Source organism: Lonchura striata, chromosome Z (assembly GCF_046129695.1).
Source record: "Lonchura striata isolate bLonStr1 chromosome Z, bLonStr1.mat, whole genome shotgun sequence".
In the NCBI taxonomy this organism is placed as follows: domain Eukaryota; kingdom Metazoa; phylum Chordata; class Aves; order Passeriformes; family Estrildidae; genus Lonchura; species Lonchura striata.
In genome coordinates, this window is record NC_134642.1 from 34,399,038 (window position 1) to 34,419,074 (window position 20,037).

At 37.0% G+C, this 20,037-nt stretch overlaps 1 protein-coding gene across 1 annotated transcript in view; it reads left to right on the forward strand.

Annotated features, from left to right (window-relative positions):
* The window catches only part of HCN1 (hyperpolarization activated cyclic nucleotide gated potassium channel 1), a 191,503-nt gene that overhangs the window by 158,362 nt on the left and 13,104 nt on the right, over window positions 1-20,037 (forward strand). The window contains exon 6 of the mRNA XM_021553855.3: window positions 11,387-11,627. Within this exon, the coding sequence (XP_021409530.1) occupies window positions 11,387-11,627 (241 nt within the window). The remainder of the gene's footprint in view (window positions 1-11,386; window positions 11,628-20,037) is intronic.

Genomic DNA, 20,037 nt, shown 5'->3' on the forward strand with positions numbered 1-20,037 from the left:
TCCTGGTAGCTCCTGGACTGAGTTCAAGGCAATATTTTTATCTGTCCCCACCGCCTCTTTCACAATACCTTTGCAACAGTGCTGGCTCAGTAGTAGCAGTGGATCTTAAGCCAGCTTTGGCAGTAGTAGTGTACTGACAGGCAAGGAGGTCCCTGAAAAGGATTTTAATCCCCTAGGTTGTTCTGTGGAGTCTATGTTAATTTTCTTCTCAATAAATCCATTTTCCTTTTCCCTCACTTGTGAAAAGCAAAAGAATTCCATGCTTGATGGAAAGGATACAAATGAGGTGCCCTAAAACATGAACTGTTGCAAGTTTATGAACTGATCATTGCATGTTTGTGCACTCACTGAAGCAATGGGATGACTGCTACACGACCAAAATATTCTGTGGATAAAATTAACACCTTGTGGTAAACGTATCTATTTAAAGAAAAGTCACATTCTTTGTAATTAGCAGTTTCACTTTAGCCTGTAGGGCCGTCATTAGATCACTGTGCAACTGAAAACTATTATTTTTGTGATCTCATGATTATCCCTTACATGTATTAAAAAATTAAGTTTACTTCATAGTGAGGATTTTTTCTTTCTACTAAATTGAAAATCAGGAAGCAACAATGTATCTGTGTCTGTCAAAAAAGTAAGAAAATATCAGAATTATTGACAAGCATTTGAAAAATTTGCATTATGCTATGGGAGTTGTAAGAGATTATTTGGGAAATGCAGGTAATATGGTTTTCCACAGTTCCCAAAACAAAAATACGGAAACTCAATGTAACAATCATTGCCACACATTGAATAAACACTTGTGTATTTATGAAAATACAAGTTTTCACCAAGAGTAGAAAGTCTCCCACCCTGCAGGGTTGGAAATGAAATAGTTCATGCTTTTTAGCACCTGGCATAAAACAGATTCACTACTTGCAAGAAGAGAAATGCTGTCAGTACTGTGTGTGGACAGCTTAATTTATATAACAGACCTTGAAGGGAATTAAGAGGCAAAGACATCTGCAGAGAAGCAGAAATGGAGTGTATGTAGCTTGCTTTGTCATTCTCTAACACCAGATACGTTCTCCATAATATTGATACTTACAGCAATGGGACAAACTTAGAATGTGAGAAAGAGGTTAATACACTTCCTGAGCCATTATTTAAAGTTCATGGCTGGCCTATTTTTAGGCCACCATGTGAGAAGATGTTCGCTGAAAATAGATACAGATCATGTGTCCTTGCAGAATATAGAACATCAGGACATTTCATTTCCAAAGAACATAATTGGGACTTGAAGCAGAATCTTCTTTCCTCTCACCTCTTTGCTTGGAGATTATAACTTGGGTCATACAAGCATACACTCTTCCGTGAGTTGTATCAACCTCTAAATAAGATAACTAAATCTAATTTGAAATATAGTTCTAATGGGACACATTAATTAGTTACACTTTGATTTTTTTTTTCCTCTAATGTACAAGACATAGAGGTATGTCCTGTACACATATAAATACATGTGTGGGAGAGCATATATAAGCATATATGTGTATATGTCTATACACATACATACACACCTATATACATATATTCTGACACATACATGCAAACACATGTCCGGGATGTCTGTGTGAGAAGAATGCTGTGTAAAACTCTATTGATATCTTTGCAAAGTGCTAAGTGCATATATTGCACTAGGTACTCTGATATGGTCTCTCTTTTTCTGCTGTTGCCATATATTTCAGCACTTATTTCCTATGCCACCAGACTATATTTATAATATATTACCTTAAAATTAATTGTAATTACAACAGGTTTAGGGGTCCTCCTATGATATAAAATCAATGCAGATAAATTTATTCATAAAAGTAGAAATTAGGTTATAGTGTAAAGATAATTTGAAGAACTTTCTGAGTAAATTATAGGAATATATTTCTTATGGAAATAAACCTCAGCCTATGTTTAATTCACTAAGTGAGCAATTGAATTATATCTATAATTAATTAAATGCTACTAATAGTTAAATAAATTTTAAGCTTTGGGCAAGCAGATTAACTGAAATTGTTTTGAAAAAGAATGTTAAAATTATGTAAAGAACTGCATCCCGTGGCTGCCTGGGCTCATGCACAGTTGCTAATGGCAGTTCCTGAGTGCCCTGCTGTCATCCAACCCCTTTGCTTTTAATGCATGTCCAATCCTGGAGTGGAAGCACAAGCATAAGTATTTAAGGCCTCACTGATGGCATTCAGAGAGCAAAACAGAGCAACAGCAATAAATGTGGACAGGAGAAGGCTGTAGATATCTCCTCTGGTTTCTTGTTTATTATTAATATAGCTGCCTCTTCTCCATGTTCTATAGAATAAGAGTTTTCAGAACATAAAAATGTTGAGGATCCTGATGCATCCTTGATCCAAGTCTTGACTGTGATTTGGCTCCTAGTTGTAAAGTGACTCTGTTATTCCAATGCCATGCCATTATTTAGTGTGTCTGCTTACTGGATGCTTAAAGTCTGATCCATTACTTTTAATCTAGCTGTTATTACTAATACACATTGACTTGTCTACTCCTGCCAGATTGCCTTCTCATTGCTCCACATGATCTGCTATTGAGGCTGTTTCTGCTGTCACCATTTGCCCTCCTCAAATTTTTTCCACTCTTTACAACTTCCTTGCCATTTATTCATCTCTTTTCCCTGAAGCTACCAATATTAGCCAAAGTGATACTCTCAAGTAAATTCTGTCTTGAGGGCTGTCTGGCTGACACCCTACTAAATTATTCCCAGAAAATTAATCTCCATTTTTATGACCTGCTGATAACTTTTCTGAAGCCAGCTTCCTGTGTCTTATCCTTACAAATGAGCATCATCCTCATGTTTCACTGTAAACCAGGATTCTAAAATCAGCACTTTCAGTATTTTTCTACTTCTGCATGCTGGGGCTCTGGTGCAGCAGCCTGAATGTGGGTCGTGGGCTTCTTACACTTATATTGCAAGCTGCTACTCACAACATAAGATCGCTGAGCCTTTGCACCTGATACCATTCCAGCATCCTTGCCAGTAGTTTCCTTTAGAAGGCAAATTCAAATGGTATGCAATTAGCTTGCCCCAGTTCACATTGCAAAGTAGTGACGAAGGCCGAGTTCAGAATTAGAAAGGGATTGTGCATCCTCCTTATCTTTCTTTTTATATCCTTCTGTTATATATAGACGTGTACCTCTGTAGCTGGTATTGTAAATATTCTAGCACATATACATACAGGCATTCAGGGTCCTGCCACACATTTACCTAAGAAATGTAAATAATTCTGTCATTATAAAATCTCTTTTTCCCCACTTTAAAATGTGAAATATACATGGTCTAACAATGTCTAAATTTTTTGTGTTAGGTAGAGCTAAGAGTTTGATATTTCTTGCACCTAATATAAAGTAGGCCTTCATTGAGCAGTTACAAATCAAATTAGATGCAAACTGAAATATACTTAAACACAATTTCAGTGTGAATATTTCAAGTTCAGCTAACTGGGATTTATCCAGTATAATCAGAAAGTTTTAATGTAAGCCACTTAATAAATTCATAGAGACAGCATTTGAACCAATGGGCTTTTAATTCATTATAAAAGTGTTAACCTAGCAATTAACAAGATAACAGTATTTTTCATCCAGAGCTGCTCAAAAGCTGTAAAATAACTCAGTGAACAAATCACCACTGATTTTTAAATAACTGTTTTCCTGGTTGTTGTTGCAACTGTGTCAACTAAACCATACACATAGGGTGTAGATAAAGAACATTCTCTTCAGAACTTGTTCCGTTTTGGCCATTTGGGTTACAGTACATGCGGGACAGAAGAAAGGAGGAGAGGACAGAGGGAGAGTTGGAATGGCAGAAGGAATTACTTGCCTGTTTCAGAGCACACAGTAAACTTTCTATAGACACATTCACAGCTTCCGTTTCTGAACTTGATCAAACAAGAGTAACTCAGAAACAACACAAAAATGTGTATCCAAACCATAGCTTTCCATTTCTTCTAAGGCATGTTTATGTTTTCCTACCACCTAGCCTTTTCTTCAAACTTTGTTCTAGCCCTCAGTAACCTCTGAGAGCTTCAAACACAGATTTCATCCTCCTTGCTTTCATCCACAAGTTATTCTATGCATGGTCTTCCCTTTCTCAAGTGAGAGAAACCCTGCAAGCTATCCTAAATTCTAACTGTATGTTTTAAACAAGAAAGCACCCCAATCAATATATTTTACTGAATAATTCACACAAATACAATTCAGGCTGCCTTTGTGAAGCTCCACTGTCCTCTTTTTCTTTCTCTCAAGTATAACTACTATACATTGCTATCAGGTGAATCAAGCACTGTCCTGAGAACAGCAGCACTCTTTCCAGCACTATTCTAAAACAAACCCCCTTTTTTTGTGGAGATCAGGTGAAATCTTACTGACTTCACAAGAAGTAGTCTTAATTGAGCAAAGCTGTAAGTAGCAATTGAACTGGTTGTTTTTTTTTGTTGTTGATTTTTTTTTTTTTTTGAGTATATAGTATTAAAAAATACACAGATGACATAGAAGGTTAACTGCATATTGATTGATGATGGCAAGTGGGGTTTCAGTACAAAAGTGTAGTAGTGAAAATGGTTTCCAGAACCATTGAACCAGATCACCAGCTGGAGGAGGTGACTGGAAGCTCCAAAGACAGCAGAGAAGCAGTGGTGCAGTAGGGACTAACCTGTGAGCAAGCAAACTGGACAGGGTTTTGTAATTATTAGCAAAACTTTCTCCTCTTTCTTAATCACTGAAAGTGGTTAGAAAAACATGAAAGGTGCTTCATTCATTGTGAAACAAACATGAAGTCTAATTTGTGCCACTTTTCCATGTACCAACACAAAATATGCATAATCACATGGATACTAATAGGGTATCGGTACTGATAGGATTTTTTCAACTTCACATATCTTAGTATTCATTTTCTGCTACAGTGTTAAAGCACATGTGTTTAAATCTGTATTCTCATTGGCATAGTGGGCAATTACAATTTAAATTTAAAATTCCTCCTAAAAAATATTGCAGCCTTAATTAAACCCCCCCACACCCAGATATTATTTTTTTAAATACTGTATAGGATTAACAAGTATAACATTCCAGTGTACACACATACAAATGGGAATGAAGATATTTAGTTACTCAGGGGCAGAAAACTGAAATAGTGATTGTTAAATACTTTTGCAAATTGCAGTTTATTTATTCAGTTAATAAGACAGAGCAGTCTCTACAGCAACTGCTCTTATGGTACAGCACTAATTCCACATTACATTCTGTAATAAACTGTGGCTGTTTATTCCAAAAAGCATACACAGAGAAAATTTGTTCAGCAAAACAGTTCAAAGACCTTCAAGAAGTAGAGACTGGTCAGATGAACCAAATTTAACTACTTATCTCAATTATCAGGACTTTACAGGGTTTCGAAATTAGACTGGCTATCTCTCTTTTACAGACTACCTTAAAACATTGGCTGTATTGCTGTTCCCATTTTAAAGCCTCTCGTCCTTTTTCCAGCTGGAAAACAAACTTAAGCAGCATTTAACATGTCAGAACACTGAAGAAGATGAAAGATAAATTCATTTTAAAAATAGTTAGAAAATGGATAAGCAGTTGGATGAATATGAGTGCATAGATAGTGTCTTTTTTCTTTCTTTTTCTCTTTTCTAATCTTCTAAATTTAATGGACAATCCAAAGAGGAGCTTGAGATGCACAGGACTGGTTTCTCTTAAGCTCCATTAAATCAATTAACAAGCTGGGAAAAAGATGGATATCTTTCATCAGAATGCCTTTATTGGAGGTTTGGTTGAACCATATTGCCTCAAAAGGATTATTCTGTCTGCATTTGAATTTAATGCAATAATAATACTGAGGCATCAAAAATGCATATAAAGAGTCAAACAAAAAATTCTAATCAAGGAGGGAATGACAGAAAAGTATGCAGAAGGCCAACATTTAATCAACAAAGCCAAGAAAATATAATTGGTCAAATCTTCATCCCTCCTGATTGCAAATGCAAAAAAAAATATTGTTTTCTGTTAGAAGACAGCAATACCAGCTACCATATGCTCTGTTTAGGGTTGCCTTGTCTTAATCTGAGTTGAAAATAGCTAGAAAGAAAAAAAAAAAAACCCTGCTTTAACTCAGTCCTTTTAGTCCTAGTAGAACCAGAATTTCATTCATTGTTTTGCTGCAAAACCTATGTATTCCTTCCTTCCTTATGCCTAAGTTTATCTCACAGCTGGACGGCAAATTTTCTGCATGTGGATATGCCTTATCTAGGTATATACTGGGAGTCTTGGTAACTGAAGGGCTTTGAAAATGTAAATAGACTGGCTGGTCACTGGTTTTCAAGGCAATTGAAATCCCATGGACTCTCTTTGTCTAAGAGATCAGAGGTTTTTTCAGGTTTTATGACTTGTCTGTAGCTCAGATAAGTTGGCCACCTCAGACCAGAGCATTCATGGGCTTTAAAATATATAACCATAGTGGCTACACAGGGAGCTCTTCTAAGACAGACACAAGGAATATCCAGTTATATTGACAAAATGATAAAATGCAAGGTCCTAAAGGAAAAAGAATAGTGTTTCTTGACACAATTCTAAACATACAGTGGAAGACTTACCATGTTTTAAGTAAAATTTAAGCGTAGTACCTATGTTGAAATGTATCAATGTAATTGAAAAATGGAAAGTTGAGGCAATCCCATTCAAAGAGACAAAATATACATAGTTCTTGCTCCTTACATGAAAGACCTCTGAGCAAAATTTATTTTTAAGTCATACACTTCATAGGGATCATAAAACAGAATGTGTCAAAGCAATTTGAACAACTTCAGGTGCACCAGAAATGAAGAATATTGCATCTCATGGCCACATGTAGATTTTCTGGCATTTAACAAGTTGTTAGATAATGATGTAGTCATTCCCTCAGTGGGGTACTAATCCCAGTCCTCCTGACTGCCTGCTGTCATAAAACCTGTGAGAACTTAGTATCAGTGAGATGCCTCCTTTCTGCCAAACTCAACTATAATTGACAAATGGGTTAAAAAATTACAGGAAATCATGAACATGTACAGAATATAGCTCCTTAGAACTGGATTTAAATATATCTAAACTGCTCAAACTAACCCAAATCTCTAAATATAATTCCTTTTCCTGTGGTTCCCTCTTAATGATGGGTCAGTAATTTTGCATTTATAAATTATTTCTAAGGGGAAGAATAGTTTTCTCAGTAAAGTGATTTTTTCCTTTCAATGATCAGGAAATTAAGACTGATTTAGTTTTACATCCTTTGAAAGCAAAATGTAAAGGAGCACTCAGAAAAAGAAAAGGTGTTACACTTATACACTAGGTTTTTGCAATAGTATATGGAAGTCTCCTAATAAAGCTAAGTTAAGCCATTACTCCAAATGGCCTACACATAAGAAGAACTTACTTTCTTGTTTGAAGTAGTACCTTTTATTAGCTCAACTGGATTACTGAGAAAAAGTAAAGAACTTTACAGGCAAATAGATCTTTCAAGAACGTTTTCCTTTTTAATGGAACTTTGTAATGCTTTTTAAAAGCACTACAATCCATCTAAAAATCTTCTGGAAAAGAGGTCCTAAAAACTTTTAGAGATGTCATCAGAGAACTCCAGTCACAGCTGGAACAGCCTTGTGACTGCTTCTGTAATATCTTGAGATACTTCAGAGAAGCCATCAAGAAATATTGCACCCATACAAAATGATAATATCTGATGCTTTAACATCAGTTTGGAAAAAAAAATCTAGAAAGGTCAAGATGAGTAATAAATCCAATATGCTACAAAGGAGCAGAAGCCAGTGTAATTACCTAACCAATCTCTTATATAAAGGAGACCATTGCATCTCTTAATTCTTATGTAAGAGACCAGCAATTGTAATAGATCAACACTTGCTCCATCTAGGTCTGATTCATTCTTGCTCTTTAACCATTATATATAATGCATTCCTAATCCCTTCTTCAAGCTTCATTTGGTATTGTCTTCCCTGATTCTTTCCTCAGGCTTCATTTGGTATTTTCTTCAAGTAGAGGTAAGACAAAATGTCATTTAATGAAGATATTATATTGGTCACCATAGTCTGGTTCCAATCTAGCTCCAAAGAATCAAAAGAAAAATAAGAGTGAAAGATTTTTCTCTGTACAAAATGTCAACTCTTAATTTGTCTGTTTTTTTGTTACCTCTCTTTTAAAACACGGAACTTTTTCTCCTAGTATTTTCTGAGTTTTATAAAATACTTTCATAATCTTTACTGTTTCTTTCTCCCCAGGATGATATTTAAAGTAATACACAAGAACTTGAAATTGCAGAACTGCCTGTGATTAAGATTCAGGGAAATGTATTTTACTTGCTCTGAATGATCTCATATTTAAATAAAAGAACACTTTAAAGAAAAACAAAGCACTTAAAATGACACATTTCTCTCTCCCTCAGTAATTTTCCACCTTCTAACATCTTAAATAAGGGAAGTTTGTACTTTAGTGCAAACTTTCACAGAAAACTAATCAACAAAATGAATGCATTACTAGGAATAACAGCTGAAATTACCTCAGCAGGGTAGTTTTGTAGCTATGTTGGTACCTTCATTAGGCAACTCAGGCTGAGCAGGATAATGTGTGTGTATACATGGGTATATCCAGATACAGATTACATAATGTGAGAGAAAATTTGGCAGAAGATTGAGCCATGGCATAAGATTCCATGGGTGAAAATCCTCTTTCAAGAGTATGTTTTGTTGGAATTTCTAAGATGTGGTGAATTCCTCTCTCAGTGGGTAGGACTGGGTCTACACAAAGGAGTCATTCAGGTCTCAATTCTCCCCTCTCTATATATCATAATGTCTCCTATCATACTGTTAAAGATATGTTAGGGACAACTTCTCTTTTTTTTTTTTTCCAATTTCCCTTTTGTTTATTTCATCTACCCTACTTTTCAGCTTTCACTCCAGACAACTATTCTCCAGGTTTTGTGTTCCTGTGTTCTCACTTTTCAGTAATTTTCATTTCTCAACCTGTTTTTAAAGTCAAGCTTCTTGCCTTCTTTTTTTTTTCCTGTTTATTTTTTTCTAGGCCTTAATGTTCCTTCTTTTTGTTTTCTCCCATTCTCTCTTTCATAGTACTATTCCACCTAAATCTACTTTACTCTTTCTTCCTAATTTTGACTGGAGCTGAACTTTCTACTCTGCCAGCCTTTTCTATGCTTCCCCACCAGCTTCTATATAATTTCCAGTCAATTTTTGTTTTCTTTAGTAATTTCCTTTCTCTGCCTCCTGGACATGCAAGACAAGCTATTCACTTTCAGAAGTAGAAAACAAGCAGCAAACCTTCTGAAAAGTCCCTGAGCAAGACAAGAGAAGTAATAGTTGTTGCCAGCATCAGTGGAGATGGCAGCGAGGCAGTCTCATGGGGAGCAGATGTAGTCTGGGGCTCCTCATGGGATGCTGCCACACTACTAGCAGTGGGAGAAGCAAATAACTTTCCTTTGGGAGGAAGGTGATGGCAGGAGCCTTACTAATAAATACTGAGTTTAAACAAGAAGGAAAACAAGCTTCTCCTCATACTTTAGAAAGACAGACAGTTGGAATCTCATTACAATACTTATTGCCTCGTAAAAAATATACTTAGAGGGTATCTTGGCATTACCCCTCTTGACCTACTGACAGATTTGAATGTCACCAGTTTGGCAGTCCACATGCTGTTACTTGAGATAATTTTTGGATTCAGGCAAATAGAAGATATCCTGCATCAAATTTACCATGTCTTTTTTACATGGGAAACTAGTTTTTAGGGTGCCTGATGAGATATTTTGCTCAAATTTACTTTTCTAAATCCCACTAGATTTATTTGAAAAGGATGTGATTGCTCAGGAAAAGATGGTTGTTTCTTCACTCTTCTCACTCTTAGTGCATTTGCCTGTGCATTGCTTCAGTAGCAAATGTCTTCCCTTCAGAGGGGAATTCCGACATCTTTCCCAGATGCAGGGGAACTGTGGTAGATTTGAAGAACACACTGTGGTTTTGTTGCTTATGTTGGAAAATGACTTGAACTTCCCCAGCATGTCTACAAGCAGGATATTACACTGTGGGACAGGGAGAGGAAAAGAATTTGTGTGATCTCTGGATAATTATATCTGAGTTTCATGCTCAGGGTTGTCTGTGTGATATATATGAGATAATATGAGACAGTAGATGCATGGGAAGTTGAAAGAGCCACTTCCAGCAGGAATTCAGTAATGGGAATGAGAGCACTGGAGGGTGGAGTGTCTCCTTAACATCAATCTTGAAGTCTTAGTTTAAGAAATGCTAGGGGTACTCCACGGACAATAAAGGCATATTTAGTTTTGCAAAGCAGTTAAGTGACTGCTGGCTGTATTTTTCTTTTATTTATTTTGTCTGCATTTATACACAGATGATTATATTTGCTCTTCCTGCCATGTTGGGTTTGCTACCACAGTACATGTAGCCTGCCTGAGCCCCTCTCTGTGTGCAATACTGATTAGTCTCAGTTTTTCAATATAATGTTAAATCTGTAATGGCAACTGACCATGTTAATTTCCCAACACAATGTAAGGCAAGAATGAGCTCAAAAATATTTCATAAACTTTTATAGGGTTTGGTTTTGTTCTTTATTTATTTAAAGCAAGTATGACATTTACAGGTTTTTTTGGTACTAATCTTTTCATGCAGATGAGCTCATAGTGTGCTCTGTAAATATGAATACAGTTTCTCCTTAGTAGGAGAATTTCTTAAGGCCCTAGGAAAATAGCAGTTCTTTCTGCATATAGGGGCCTGCTTTATACACATCTCTTTAAAAGGCAGAAATTTATTTTTGTGTGTTTATAAAATTAATTAGAAACTGTGCAGGAAATTTTCCTGTTGATTTCAACTAGCTAACTGTAATATATATTTATATTACCACTGGATATTTTTAAAACAGAAAGATGTTACTCGAGTAATATTTGGAAACACAGGGCTTGCATAATTTCATCACTTAATGTAGTTATTGCAACAGCCAATCTGGTTGTCAAGCATTGTAATTCCTATTTAATTTTTACCTTTCTGTCAGATTGTCCCCTTAAACTCCAATGGGAATAATAAATAACACGTGAAAAGTCACCAGATTATGACAATCTTTAACCTTAGAAATACAAGTCAGACTGCACTTTTGTTTCACTTCACTAGAAACTGATGAAAATGTGGTATAAAGTGAGCACAGAGACACAGAAAAGTCCAATATGAGCAAAAAGAAATTCTTTATAAAGAAAGCAGAATGTGTTTTTTTAAAAGCTCATCATATTGAACATATTTATTGACCATTATTATCATGATGTTTTCATCCCATTTAGGAGATTGTCAACTTCAACTGTCGGAAGCTGGTGGCTACAATGCCTCTTTTTGCTAATGCAGACCCAAATTTTGTGACTGCCATGCTAAGCAAACTGAGATTTGAGGTGTTCCAACCTGGAGATTATATTATCCGAGAAGGGGCTGTGGGTAAGAAGATGTATTTCATTCAACATGGTGTTGCTGGTGTCATCACCAAGTCCAACAAGGAGCTGAAGCTGACAGATGGCTCTTACTTTGGAGGTGAGTAGGAATAATGATAACACTGGAGTGAATGCACTGGAACAAAACACGTACCGATAACAGATAAAAAGATAAAGATACAGATAAAAGATAAAAAGAGACTTTTGAATAAGTTAACTAAGATTTGCTTGCCTAGACAATTCAAACCACAGTGAAATTTACAAAATATTTCTGAGCAAAATATTCAGTCTACTTACTGTTGCGAGGACAGCTATTACAAATGCAGAATGACCTTCTAGAATTTTGAAGTTATTTTGAATTAAGATAACTGTTATTTAACATAAAATATTTAAATATAAATATAATAATTTGCATAGTAAGTTTATAGCTTTTTAAAGGTAAAATTGACAGGTTTAATCTTTAAAAAATAATACAATTTTTTGAATCATTAATCCAAAGGTAAAAATCATAGGAAGAATTGCAAAATTAGCAATGAATAGTGAAGCATTATTTACATGGGATATTTTGTAATTCATTAATATTTCAACATGTTGTTAGTGCTTTTTCACTGAATTTTAGCACACATCAATGTTTATCCTGACAATATATACCATGAGAAAGTGGACTTTGTATCTGACTAGGTAGCTGTCTAACAGATGCATATTAATAAAAATCAGGCATTAATTTTAATCCTAATTAAATTAATCTGGTAATCCTAATGAAAAATAGTTATTTGTTTAGTTGAAGGCATCTGAATATGTATATCTTGATGAACACAATTTTCTTGTATATAATAATTGATGGTACAAAATAGCTGTTCCCTGTGACTGTAAATTGTCTTTGTGCAATAGAATAGGTGTCTGCTTCCAATAGCAGCACAAAGGCTGGTTTTCAGAAGCTGCTTGATTATTTGTGTGTGTACCACTGCTGCCCACGAGAGTTACAGTTAGCTGGTCATTGTATAATTTGCTGTTGAATTCCATGAATGATCCCATAACTGACCTGAATGCCTTTCAGAAAATGCTCAGTTGAAAGCCTAATCAGTGCCATTTAGATGGTATACAGAAGGGGGAAGCTAAGAAAAGTGAATTGGGCTCAGCGTTTCAATTGGGCTGTAGAGTTACTTAACTAATCCCATTTTAGCATAATACGCTAAAGCAACTCCTACTGATCTGGCCAGAAGACCTTGTCACTTTGAAGTAGCCTTTGCAAGGTGATTTGTATCACCAGTATTTGTAGAAGCACTTTGGTAAAGAGGTCTTGTGCTTATCCCACAGGATTAAACTGTAGATGCTGAAGACAGGAGATTAAGCAGGAGGAAAAGGTAAATGCTGAGGATGAAGAAACAGAGTAACCTTGGTCTTGGTCTCCTCTATGCTTAGCAGTGCCCTAGTTTATGAAAATGAGTTTGCAAGAGCCTGCGTGCGGAATCTGGCCATAATACTGCTCTGAACCAGCAGAGGATCAGAGGAGATTGCACATGAAAAGTATTTTACATAACTGTCAGCCTGTTGTTGCAGTGCAAACAACTATTTAGCTCATCCAATTCAACTGCTACCCTTCTTAACAGGAATGCAGACAAAAAAATAAGCTACTTGCAATATCCAGACACTACAGGAACTTATTACTCTACATACCAAAGCACTTTTGCTCATCGAAACTGCAGCTGGGATGAGACAGGTGTTGCAAAAATGGGTGGTAATGCATCCAGAGCCTGCTGGGGCAAGCAGAAGGTAATAGTTGCTGCTGTAGCATGGAGGGGTGAGGAGAGGTGAAAAAAGACAAGTGCACTGGGAGAGAGAACCTGAGAGAGGAAATGCCTCAAGATCCAGAGTGGTGTGGCTCAGACCTATTGTAGCAAAACACTATATATTGTGAATTTCCAGAACTGTATTTCCAGCTGGGGAGATTAAAGACCTGTCTGGATCAGAGAAGCTGTGGATGCCCTATCCACAGATATGTTTGAGACCAGTCTGGATTGGTCCCTGAGCAACCTGATCTAGTGAATGGCATCCATGACAAGGGCATTGGAACTAGATAATCCTTAAGGCCCCTTATAATTAAAACCATTCTGTGATTTTATTTATAATTAAAACCATCCTATGATTTTATAATTCTATGACTGCAGCTGAAAAGAGAGAAAACAAGCTGCAAATAAAATATCTTGGTTTGGATTGTCAAAGCAGAAAATAAAAAACAGTTCTAAAATTCTCATCTCTCTGGAGAATACCCACTTTCCCTGAAGTATGTATCAGAATCTGAGTAAAGCTTCCTAACCAAAGCAGACAGAAGGAATATTGCATAGTGATAAGATAATAAACTGAAAGGTCAGGGCTGCATTCAAATCCTAAGACCAATAGCCACTTTTTTGCTTAAAGGACACATGATAAATCTGTAGCTGACACTATGTTTAAGATGCTACTTGTAACAACCAATCTGTATAGCTGCCAGGTCTAATACAATACATCAATATCAACACCCGAGCTCCCAAAAGCAAGTACAGGGCACACAGGTGACAGAGTGCCATGCCTAAACAGAACATTTTTTAATTTTTAAACGTCTTATGTTTTGAAAGTTCCACATCCCAGCTCAGAGATGCTAATTTCTGTGTGTCAGGTATATCCCAGAGTTGAATTACCTGGGGACCTTGACTCTGGAGAGATTTGCAGGCTCACCTTCAGAATAATGAAAGTTTTCACCAGCATCTTGCCTTGGATTTGGAAAATCAACCTCTTCATATGTAAAATATTTCTGTACTAACAACATTGTATCAGGAAAAAAATTCAGGTAAAAGAAACTTAGCAGTAAAAAACAAGAACCCTTAAGTTGTGGGAGAACTGGAGATTAGTGTGAAAGCCAAGATTTAAGAGGAACCAAAGCCTAATCACAAGTATTTGGGAGTGACTTGAATGGAAACTGTTGGGAGAATGAAAGGCTGGAAAACCAAAAGTTGCAGTAAAAAAGAGGAAATATTTTGAGATTTGAGGACTGATGTTGAACATTTAAATTCTCTTGCTTGATCTTTGTTTTTAATTAAAAACAGATCCAGTCTAATAGGAAACCAAATAAACCTTACCAACCTTAGTTAGTTGGTAATTCTTCTCGAAAAGAATATGCCTGGATAGCCACCAGTAGAATAGATGAATCAGACTATACCTCTGCTGTATGCTCTCAGTTCATTTTTGAGGGATATTCAAAGTGATGGCAATAGAAAGACCTGGGCTTGATTACTGTCTGCCTCCTTTCTCACCAGTGCTCACTGGTGTCTCCTTTTGTGGGGAGGAGTAAATACAATACTGTAACCACAAAGATCTTGTGGTTTATTCCTTGGTATTTCTGTGGGAAGAGCATTATGTCCCTTGACCTTCATGTGTGTTCATTAATGTAATCTTCTTGAAGTTTGTGTGCAGGAGCAATTTTTAACCCAGCAGTGTACAGGATGCTCATTTTCATCCCATTAAGTGGGTTTTTTTCAGACTTCTGGTTGAAGGACATTATCATCCTACATATCTCCTCCAAGTGCTAGTAGGAATTTGAAAGCAGCTTCTGGTACTAAAGAATACATTAAACTACTTTTCACTATCCTGTGCAGTTATATAGGCAATTCTACATCAGTGAAATTATGTAAGCCACAGTTACCAGTGAAGAATCATGGGATTTTATTACTCTATAGTGGCCTTTATTTTATTTATTTTAATTGAACTATATCTTATACTTTTAAAATATTTTTGGATTTTTTATGTCCTCCTTAATTTTGCTAATAGTTCCCCATTATTAGAAGTTTTGCTTCTAGTTCCCCATTATTAGAAATGGGATTGCTGACACTATCAGCATAGCAGTAGGTACATCTTTTCCTTGTACAAGAGAAACTTCTCACACTGACACTGACACAGTTTTCATAGTGAAGAAATAAGGTTCCCCTAAATAGAAATTACCACAGAATCATAGAAAAATAAAACAGCTTGGGTTGAAAGGGAGGTTAGCATCATCTACTTCTTCTCCCCCTGCCATGGTCATGGACACCTTTCAACAGACCAGGTTGCTAAGAGTTCCACCCGAGTGTTCATCCTTCAACACTTCCAGGGATGGGGCATCCACAACCTCTCTGGACAACCTGTGCCAACTCCTAATCACTCTCACAGTAAAGAATTTTTTCTTAGTATTTAATGTAAATCTATTCTGTTTCAGTTTGAAGCCTTTTCCCCTTGTCCTTTCACCACATGATCTTTTAAAAACTCTTTTTCTTTTTTGGAGACTCCCTTCAGCTACCAGAGGATCTCAGTTAGGTCACTTCTAAGCCTTCTCTTTTCCAGGTTCAAAAGTTCTGTCAGCCTTGCCTTATAGGAAAGGTGCTCCAGCCTCATCTTGGCCTCCTCTGGATTTGTTCCAACAAGTCTAAGTCTTTCCTATTCTTGGAGACCCCAGGGCTGGATGCAGTTCTCCAGGCGGGTCTCAGCAGAGCAGAGCAGAGGGGCAGAATCCCCTCCCTCCCCTGCTGCCCACGGGGCTCTGGATGCAGCCCAGGACACGTTTGGCTCTCTGGGCTGTGAGTGCCATGGCCGGGCCATGTGCAGCCTCTCACCCACAGCACCCCCAAGCCCTTCTGGGCAGGGCTGCTCTGGGTCTGTTCATGCCCAGCCTGGGCTGGTGCCAGGGGTTATTCCTACCTGGGTGCAGCACCAGCACCTGGCCTTGTTAAACCTCTTCAGATTCCCAAGGGCCACTTCTCGAGCTTGTCCACGTCTCTTTGGATGGTATCCCATCCTTCAGGAGTGTCAACTGTCATTGCAAATTTGCTGAGAGTGCTCTCAATTCCTTAATTTATTTTATTAATGAAGACACTATGCAAGACTGGTCCCAGTATGGATCCCTGAGGGACACCATTTGTCACTTACATCCCTCAGGATTCTGAGCCATTGACTAGTACCCTCTGGATGTGACCATATAACCATAGAAGGAATTATGATCTCCTTCTAGCTGCCTGTAGGGTAAATGACATGTGATTAAGGTCAGGAGAGAATGAATGGATGTTATGGACTATGTTAACACATAGGACAAAACTGTAGGGAAGAGCGTGGGGAGCGAGAGAGATGTCAACAGAGAGAGAACTCTGTAGGTAAGGAGTCAGGTTGTGAGTGGTGCAAATAATTGGGACTCAGAGCAGCTGACAGTGCAGGGGAACATCATGGGCATGAGACTGATGGGAAAGGGAGGAAAACACAAGTGGCGAGCATAGATCTGAGCAGCTTCCAGAAGCTGGAAAAGAGTGGGAAGGTGCTTACACCTATCCCTTTTGGATAGCAAGTTGGAAAACCTGACTGCACAAGTGTTTGCAGTTAAGCTAAATTGAAAGCTTGAGATCAACACATTTGAACTCAGCTTCCTGGGATGGAGAATAAGAATCAGGAGGCAGGTGAAAAATGTAAGCAATTGAGGATGTTGTGATTATGAAGTGGTTTAATTTTCTTGTCATCTTGTCTGTGGTCCTGAATATCTACAGGGTAGAATACTGAAAATACAAAGTACACAGCAGTGGATAATGACAGCTCCCCCATTTTTGCTTTCTCTGTCTCAGTGCACATTTGTCTTCCTCTTTAATATCTTGGTAGTTCAAACTCATTTATGATATAACTAGTAATAAAAGGTAGGAAGGAAATTGCCAGGTTTCAATCCTATTGATCCTTTTCCTCTCAGTACCAGGTGATTGGATTAGAAATTGCTCATCTTGTGACAGGAGGAATTACTGAACAGATTGTGTCTTAATTCTTCACTGTACATACAAAATTGGCAAAATGAAAAGATTTTGACATCTTTTGAGATAAAACACAAGACTATGAGTATTTTGCTTATAGACGAGATTAGTTTACGAGTTACTGGGGCTTTACAGAGCAGAATTATTAACATATCTGATGAGCCTAATATTAATTTAATTTACCTATACCAATACATATTGATAGAGACTGATATACTACCACTGCTGTGTGGATATTCTAATTTTTGCTGTGGTAAATTGCTTCAGAAAGACTTCATAATAATTACCAATATAAGTTGGTAATTCAAAATCTCTGATAATTAATCAGACATTAATTATCAAACATGCAGTAGTGTAATAAACTAAAGAGATGTTTGCTTTAATACAATAAAGCCTTTCCAATTATCTCCTTCCTCCTACTCAGATGTGTGGGTCTTAAGGCTGCTTCAGTCATGACAGTAAGATCAGTTCCTGCAACTTCTCCTTCCCTCCTGGAAAGGCCTTCTGCACCCTGATACCTTGTGACCCTGCACTTCTCTGCACATCCCTCACCCCAGATTCAGTCAGACAGTGTTCCCATGTACTCAGCTACAGTTGGCAGGCTCCTGCTTGGAGGACCAAGTGGAAAAGCAGATTTAAACCATTGATAATTTGCCTGAGATAGTTACCCCTGCAAAACATAGAAGTTTTAAGCTGTCCCAAAGCTAGTGCAGAGGACTTTGAAGAGCAGGAGTGGTTTCATGAGGTCCTGTGCCTTGCCAGCTGCCAGCCCTATGGAATCAGAATCAGAGAAGAGACTGAGGACAGGTAGTCCTGGTTTAGATAAGCACTTGCTGAGCTGCCTCCATAAACTAGCGTGTTAGAGAGGGGCTGACATGCCTACAGAGAGGAAAAGAAGGGAATAAATCCCACACTGCCCAACCAGTATGGCTCAGCACAGCTTATTCAAAGGAGGATTTATGGGAACACGTTCAGGACTCTGCCATTACTTCATTTGGTTACTCACTGGTGGACAGAGGCCTGATTGTTCACTGTGGTCTCATCCTGCTCATTTCTGTAGTCACTGGCAAAATTCCTCTCAACCACAAAGGACACAAGATAAGACTGGTCTCCCTGCTATCTTTTCCTTTCTCCATCTGTTTCCCCACCTGTGTTTACACAGGCTTTCCCTCATGCAGCAGCCCAGACATATGTTCCTGGAAATTTAACCCTTTTTTTTCTGTTTTAAACAGATACTGTGTTAGAGCTGAAGGAACGTGATACTACTAGGGAAATCCAAACTTAGTGTTTAGGAAGTGCAGACATATTTTTATTAATTAGGTCTGGGTGTCCTAGGTTTTGTTAGTTGAAGGAGTTTCCTAATTCCAGTAGATAAGTCTGCAGTTATTCATGCTGCCCAATATTTGATGTAACCATTGCAGATCCTGCTCCCGATTGTTTTTTCCCCCACTGAAAATCCCAATAGTATCATGCCTCTTGGAGTCAGTAGATAAATAATTTTCTAGACTAAATAAAACTCATACTGCTTATTTTTATTCTATCAACTTCTAGATATTTTGAACATGAAGAAATAAATGTGATTTAGGAAAAAAAAAAATGACGTGTATATATGAGAGTTACTGTGTATGATACGAAACTGTATTGGCCTATTTGTTGCATTATAATAAGAGACAAGTACATGTTTTATTTTACTTACTCAAAGGCAGATATCACTATTTGTGCTTCATGTCATCTTTCATCTAGCAAATCTATCTAGAAACCAGATTCTCATTGCTGTCTTCCCAGACAATGTCCCAGAGACATATTATATAGCATCTTTTCTTTTTTGGTTTATTTTTTGCAATATGTACTTCATTGAATACTTTTAATTTTAAATGTTTTATTTTGCTTAAATTATTGAATGCAGGTTTAACATTTACCCCTCTGCACTTGAAATTCTAATAAACTCTATCTTGCATTTGCTGCAGCTTGTAGAGGGCCAATTAGACAGAACTTCTTTGACCTACCTATTATTTATGGAGCTTTTCCCCCTCTCGGAACAGTAACTGTCAGTATATTTTAGACCAGTGCAGTGGAAAATAATACCATGGGAAATGTTGAGTCACTTTAGATTATATTTTGCCACTTATTTTTTTCTGGTTACACTCTAGGTGCTTCCTTTTGATAAAATACTTTAAAAGATTTGCAGTATAATTCTGATTATAAATAGAAAAAAATCTGTTGAAGTGCTTTACGTATGGACACTATGATATGATATGATACGATTTATAATTTTACATTTTGCAAAATACTGCATATGGCTATTCCTTATTCAAAGTAGTGGTGGATAAAGCCTTTCAATATTCATACTATAATCCAGATAGTTAATTATAAGTAGCCCCACTGAGGTGTGATTATTCGTATTCTTAATAGCAGGGACATAATTAAATGCTTTAAGGGAGCAGGATCTCCATATCTCCATGCCAACTCATTTGTAAAACATTTTTCAGCTGAACAGTATAGAACATTTTTCTAAAAATAATGTCTGCAAGAGGGCCTAAAAATTAAATATCTTTTTGGCACAGACTAATCTACCATTTTGAGGCTACATAATATGCAATAGTCTTCATAATATTGCATAATTTCTTGTTGACAATAAATTGGTGTGTTGTCCTTTTGACACCATATTTTATATGGAAAATAATAATGAATCACTTCTTGCTATTCAAACTCAGTAAT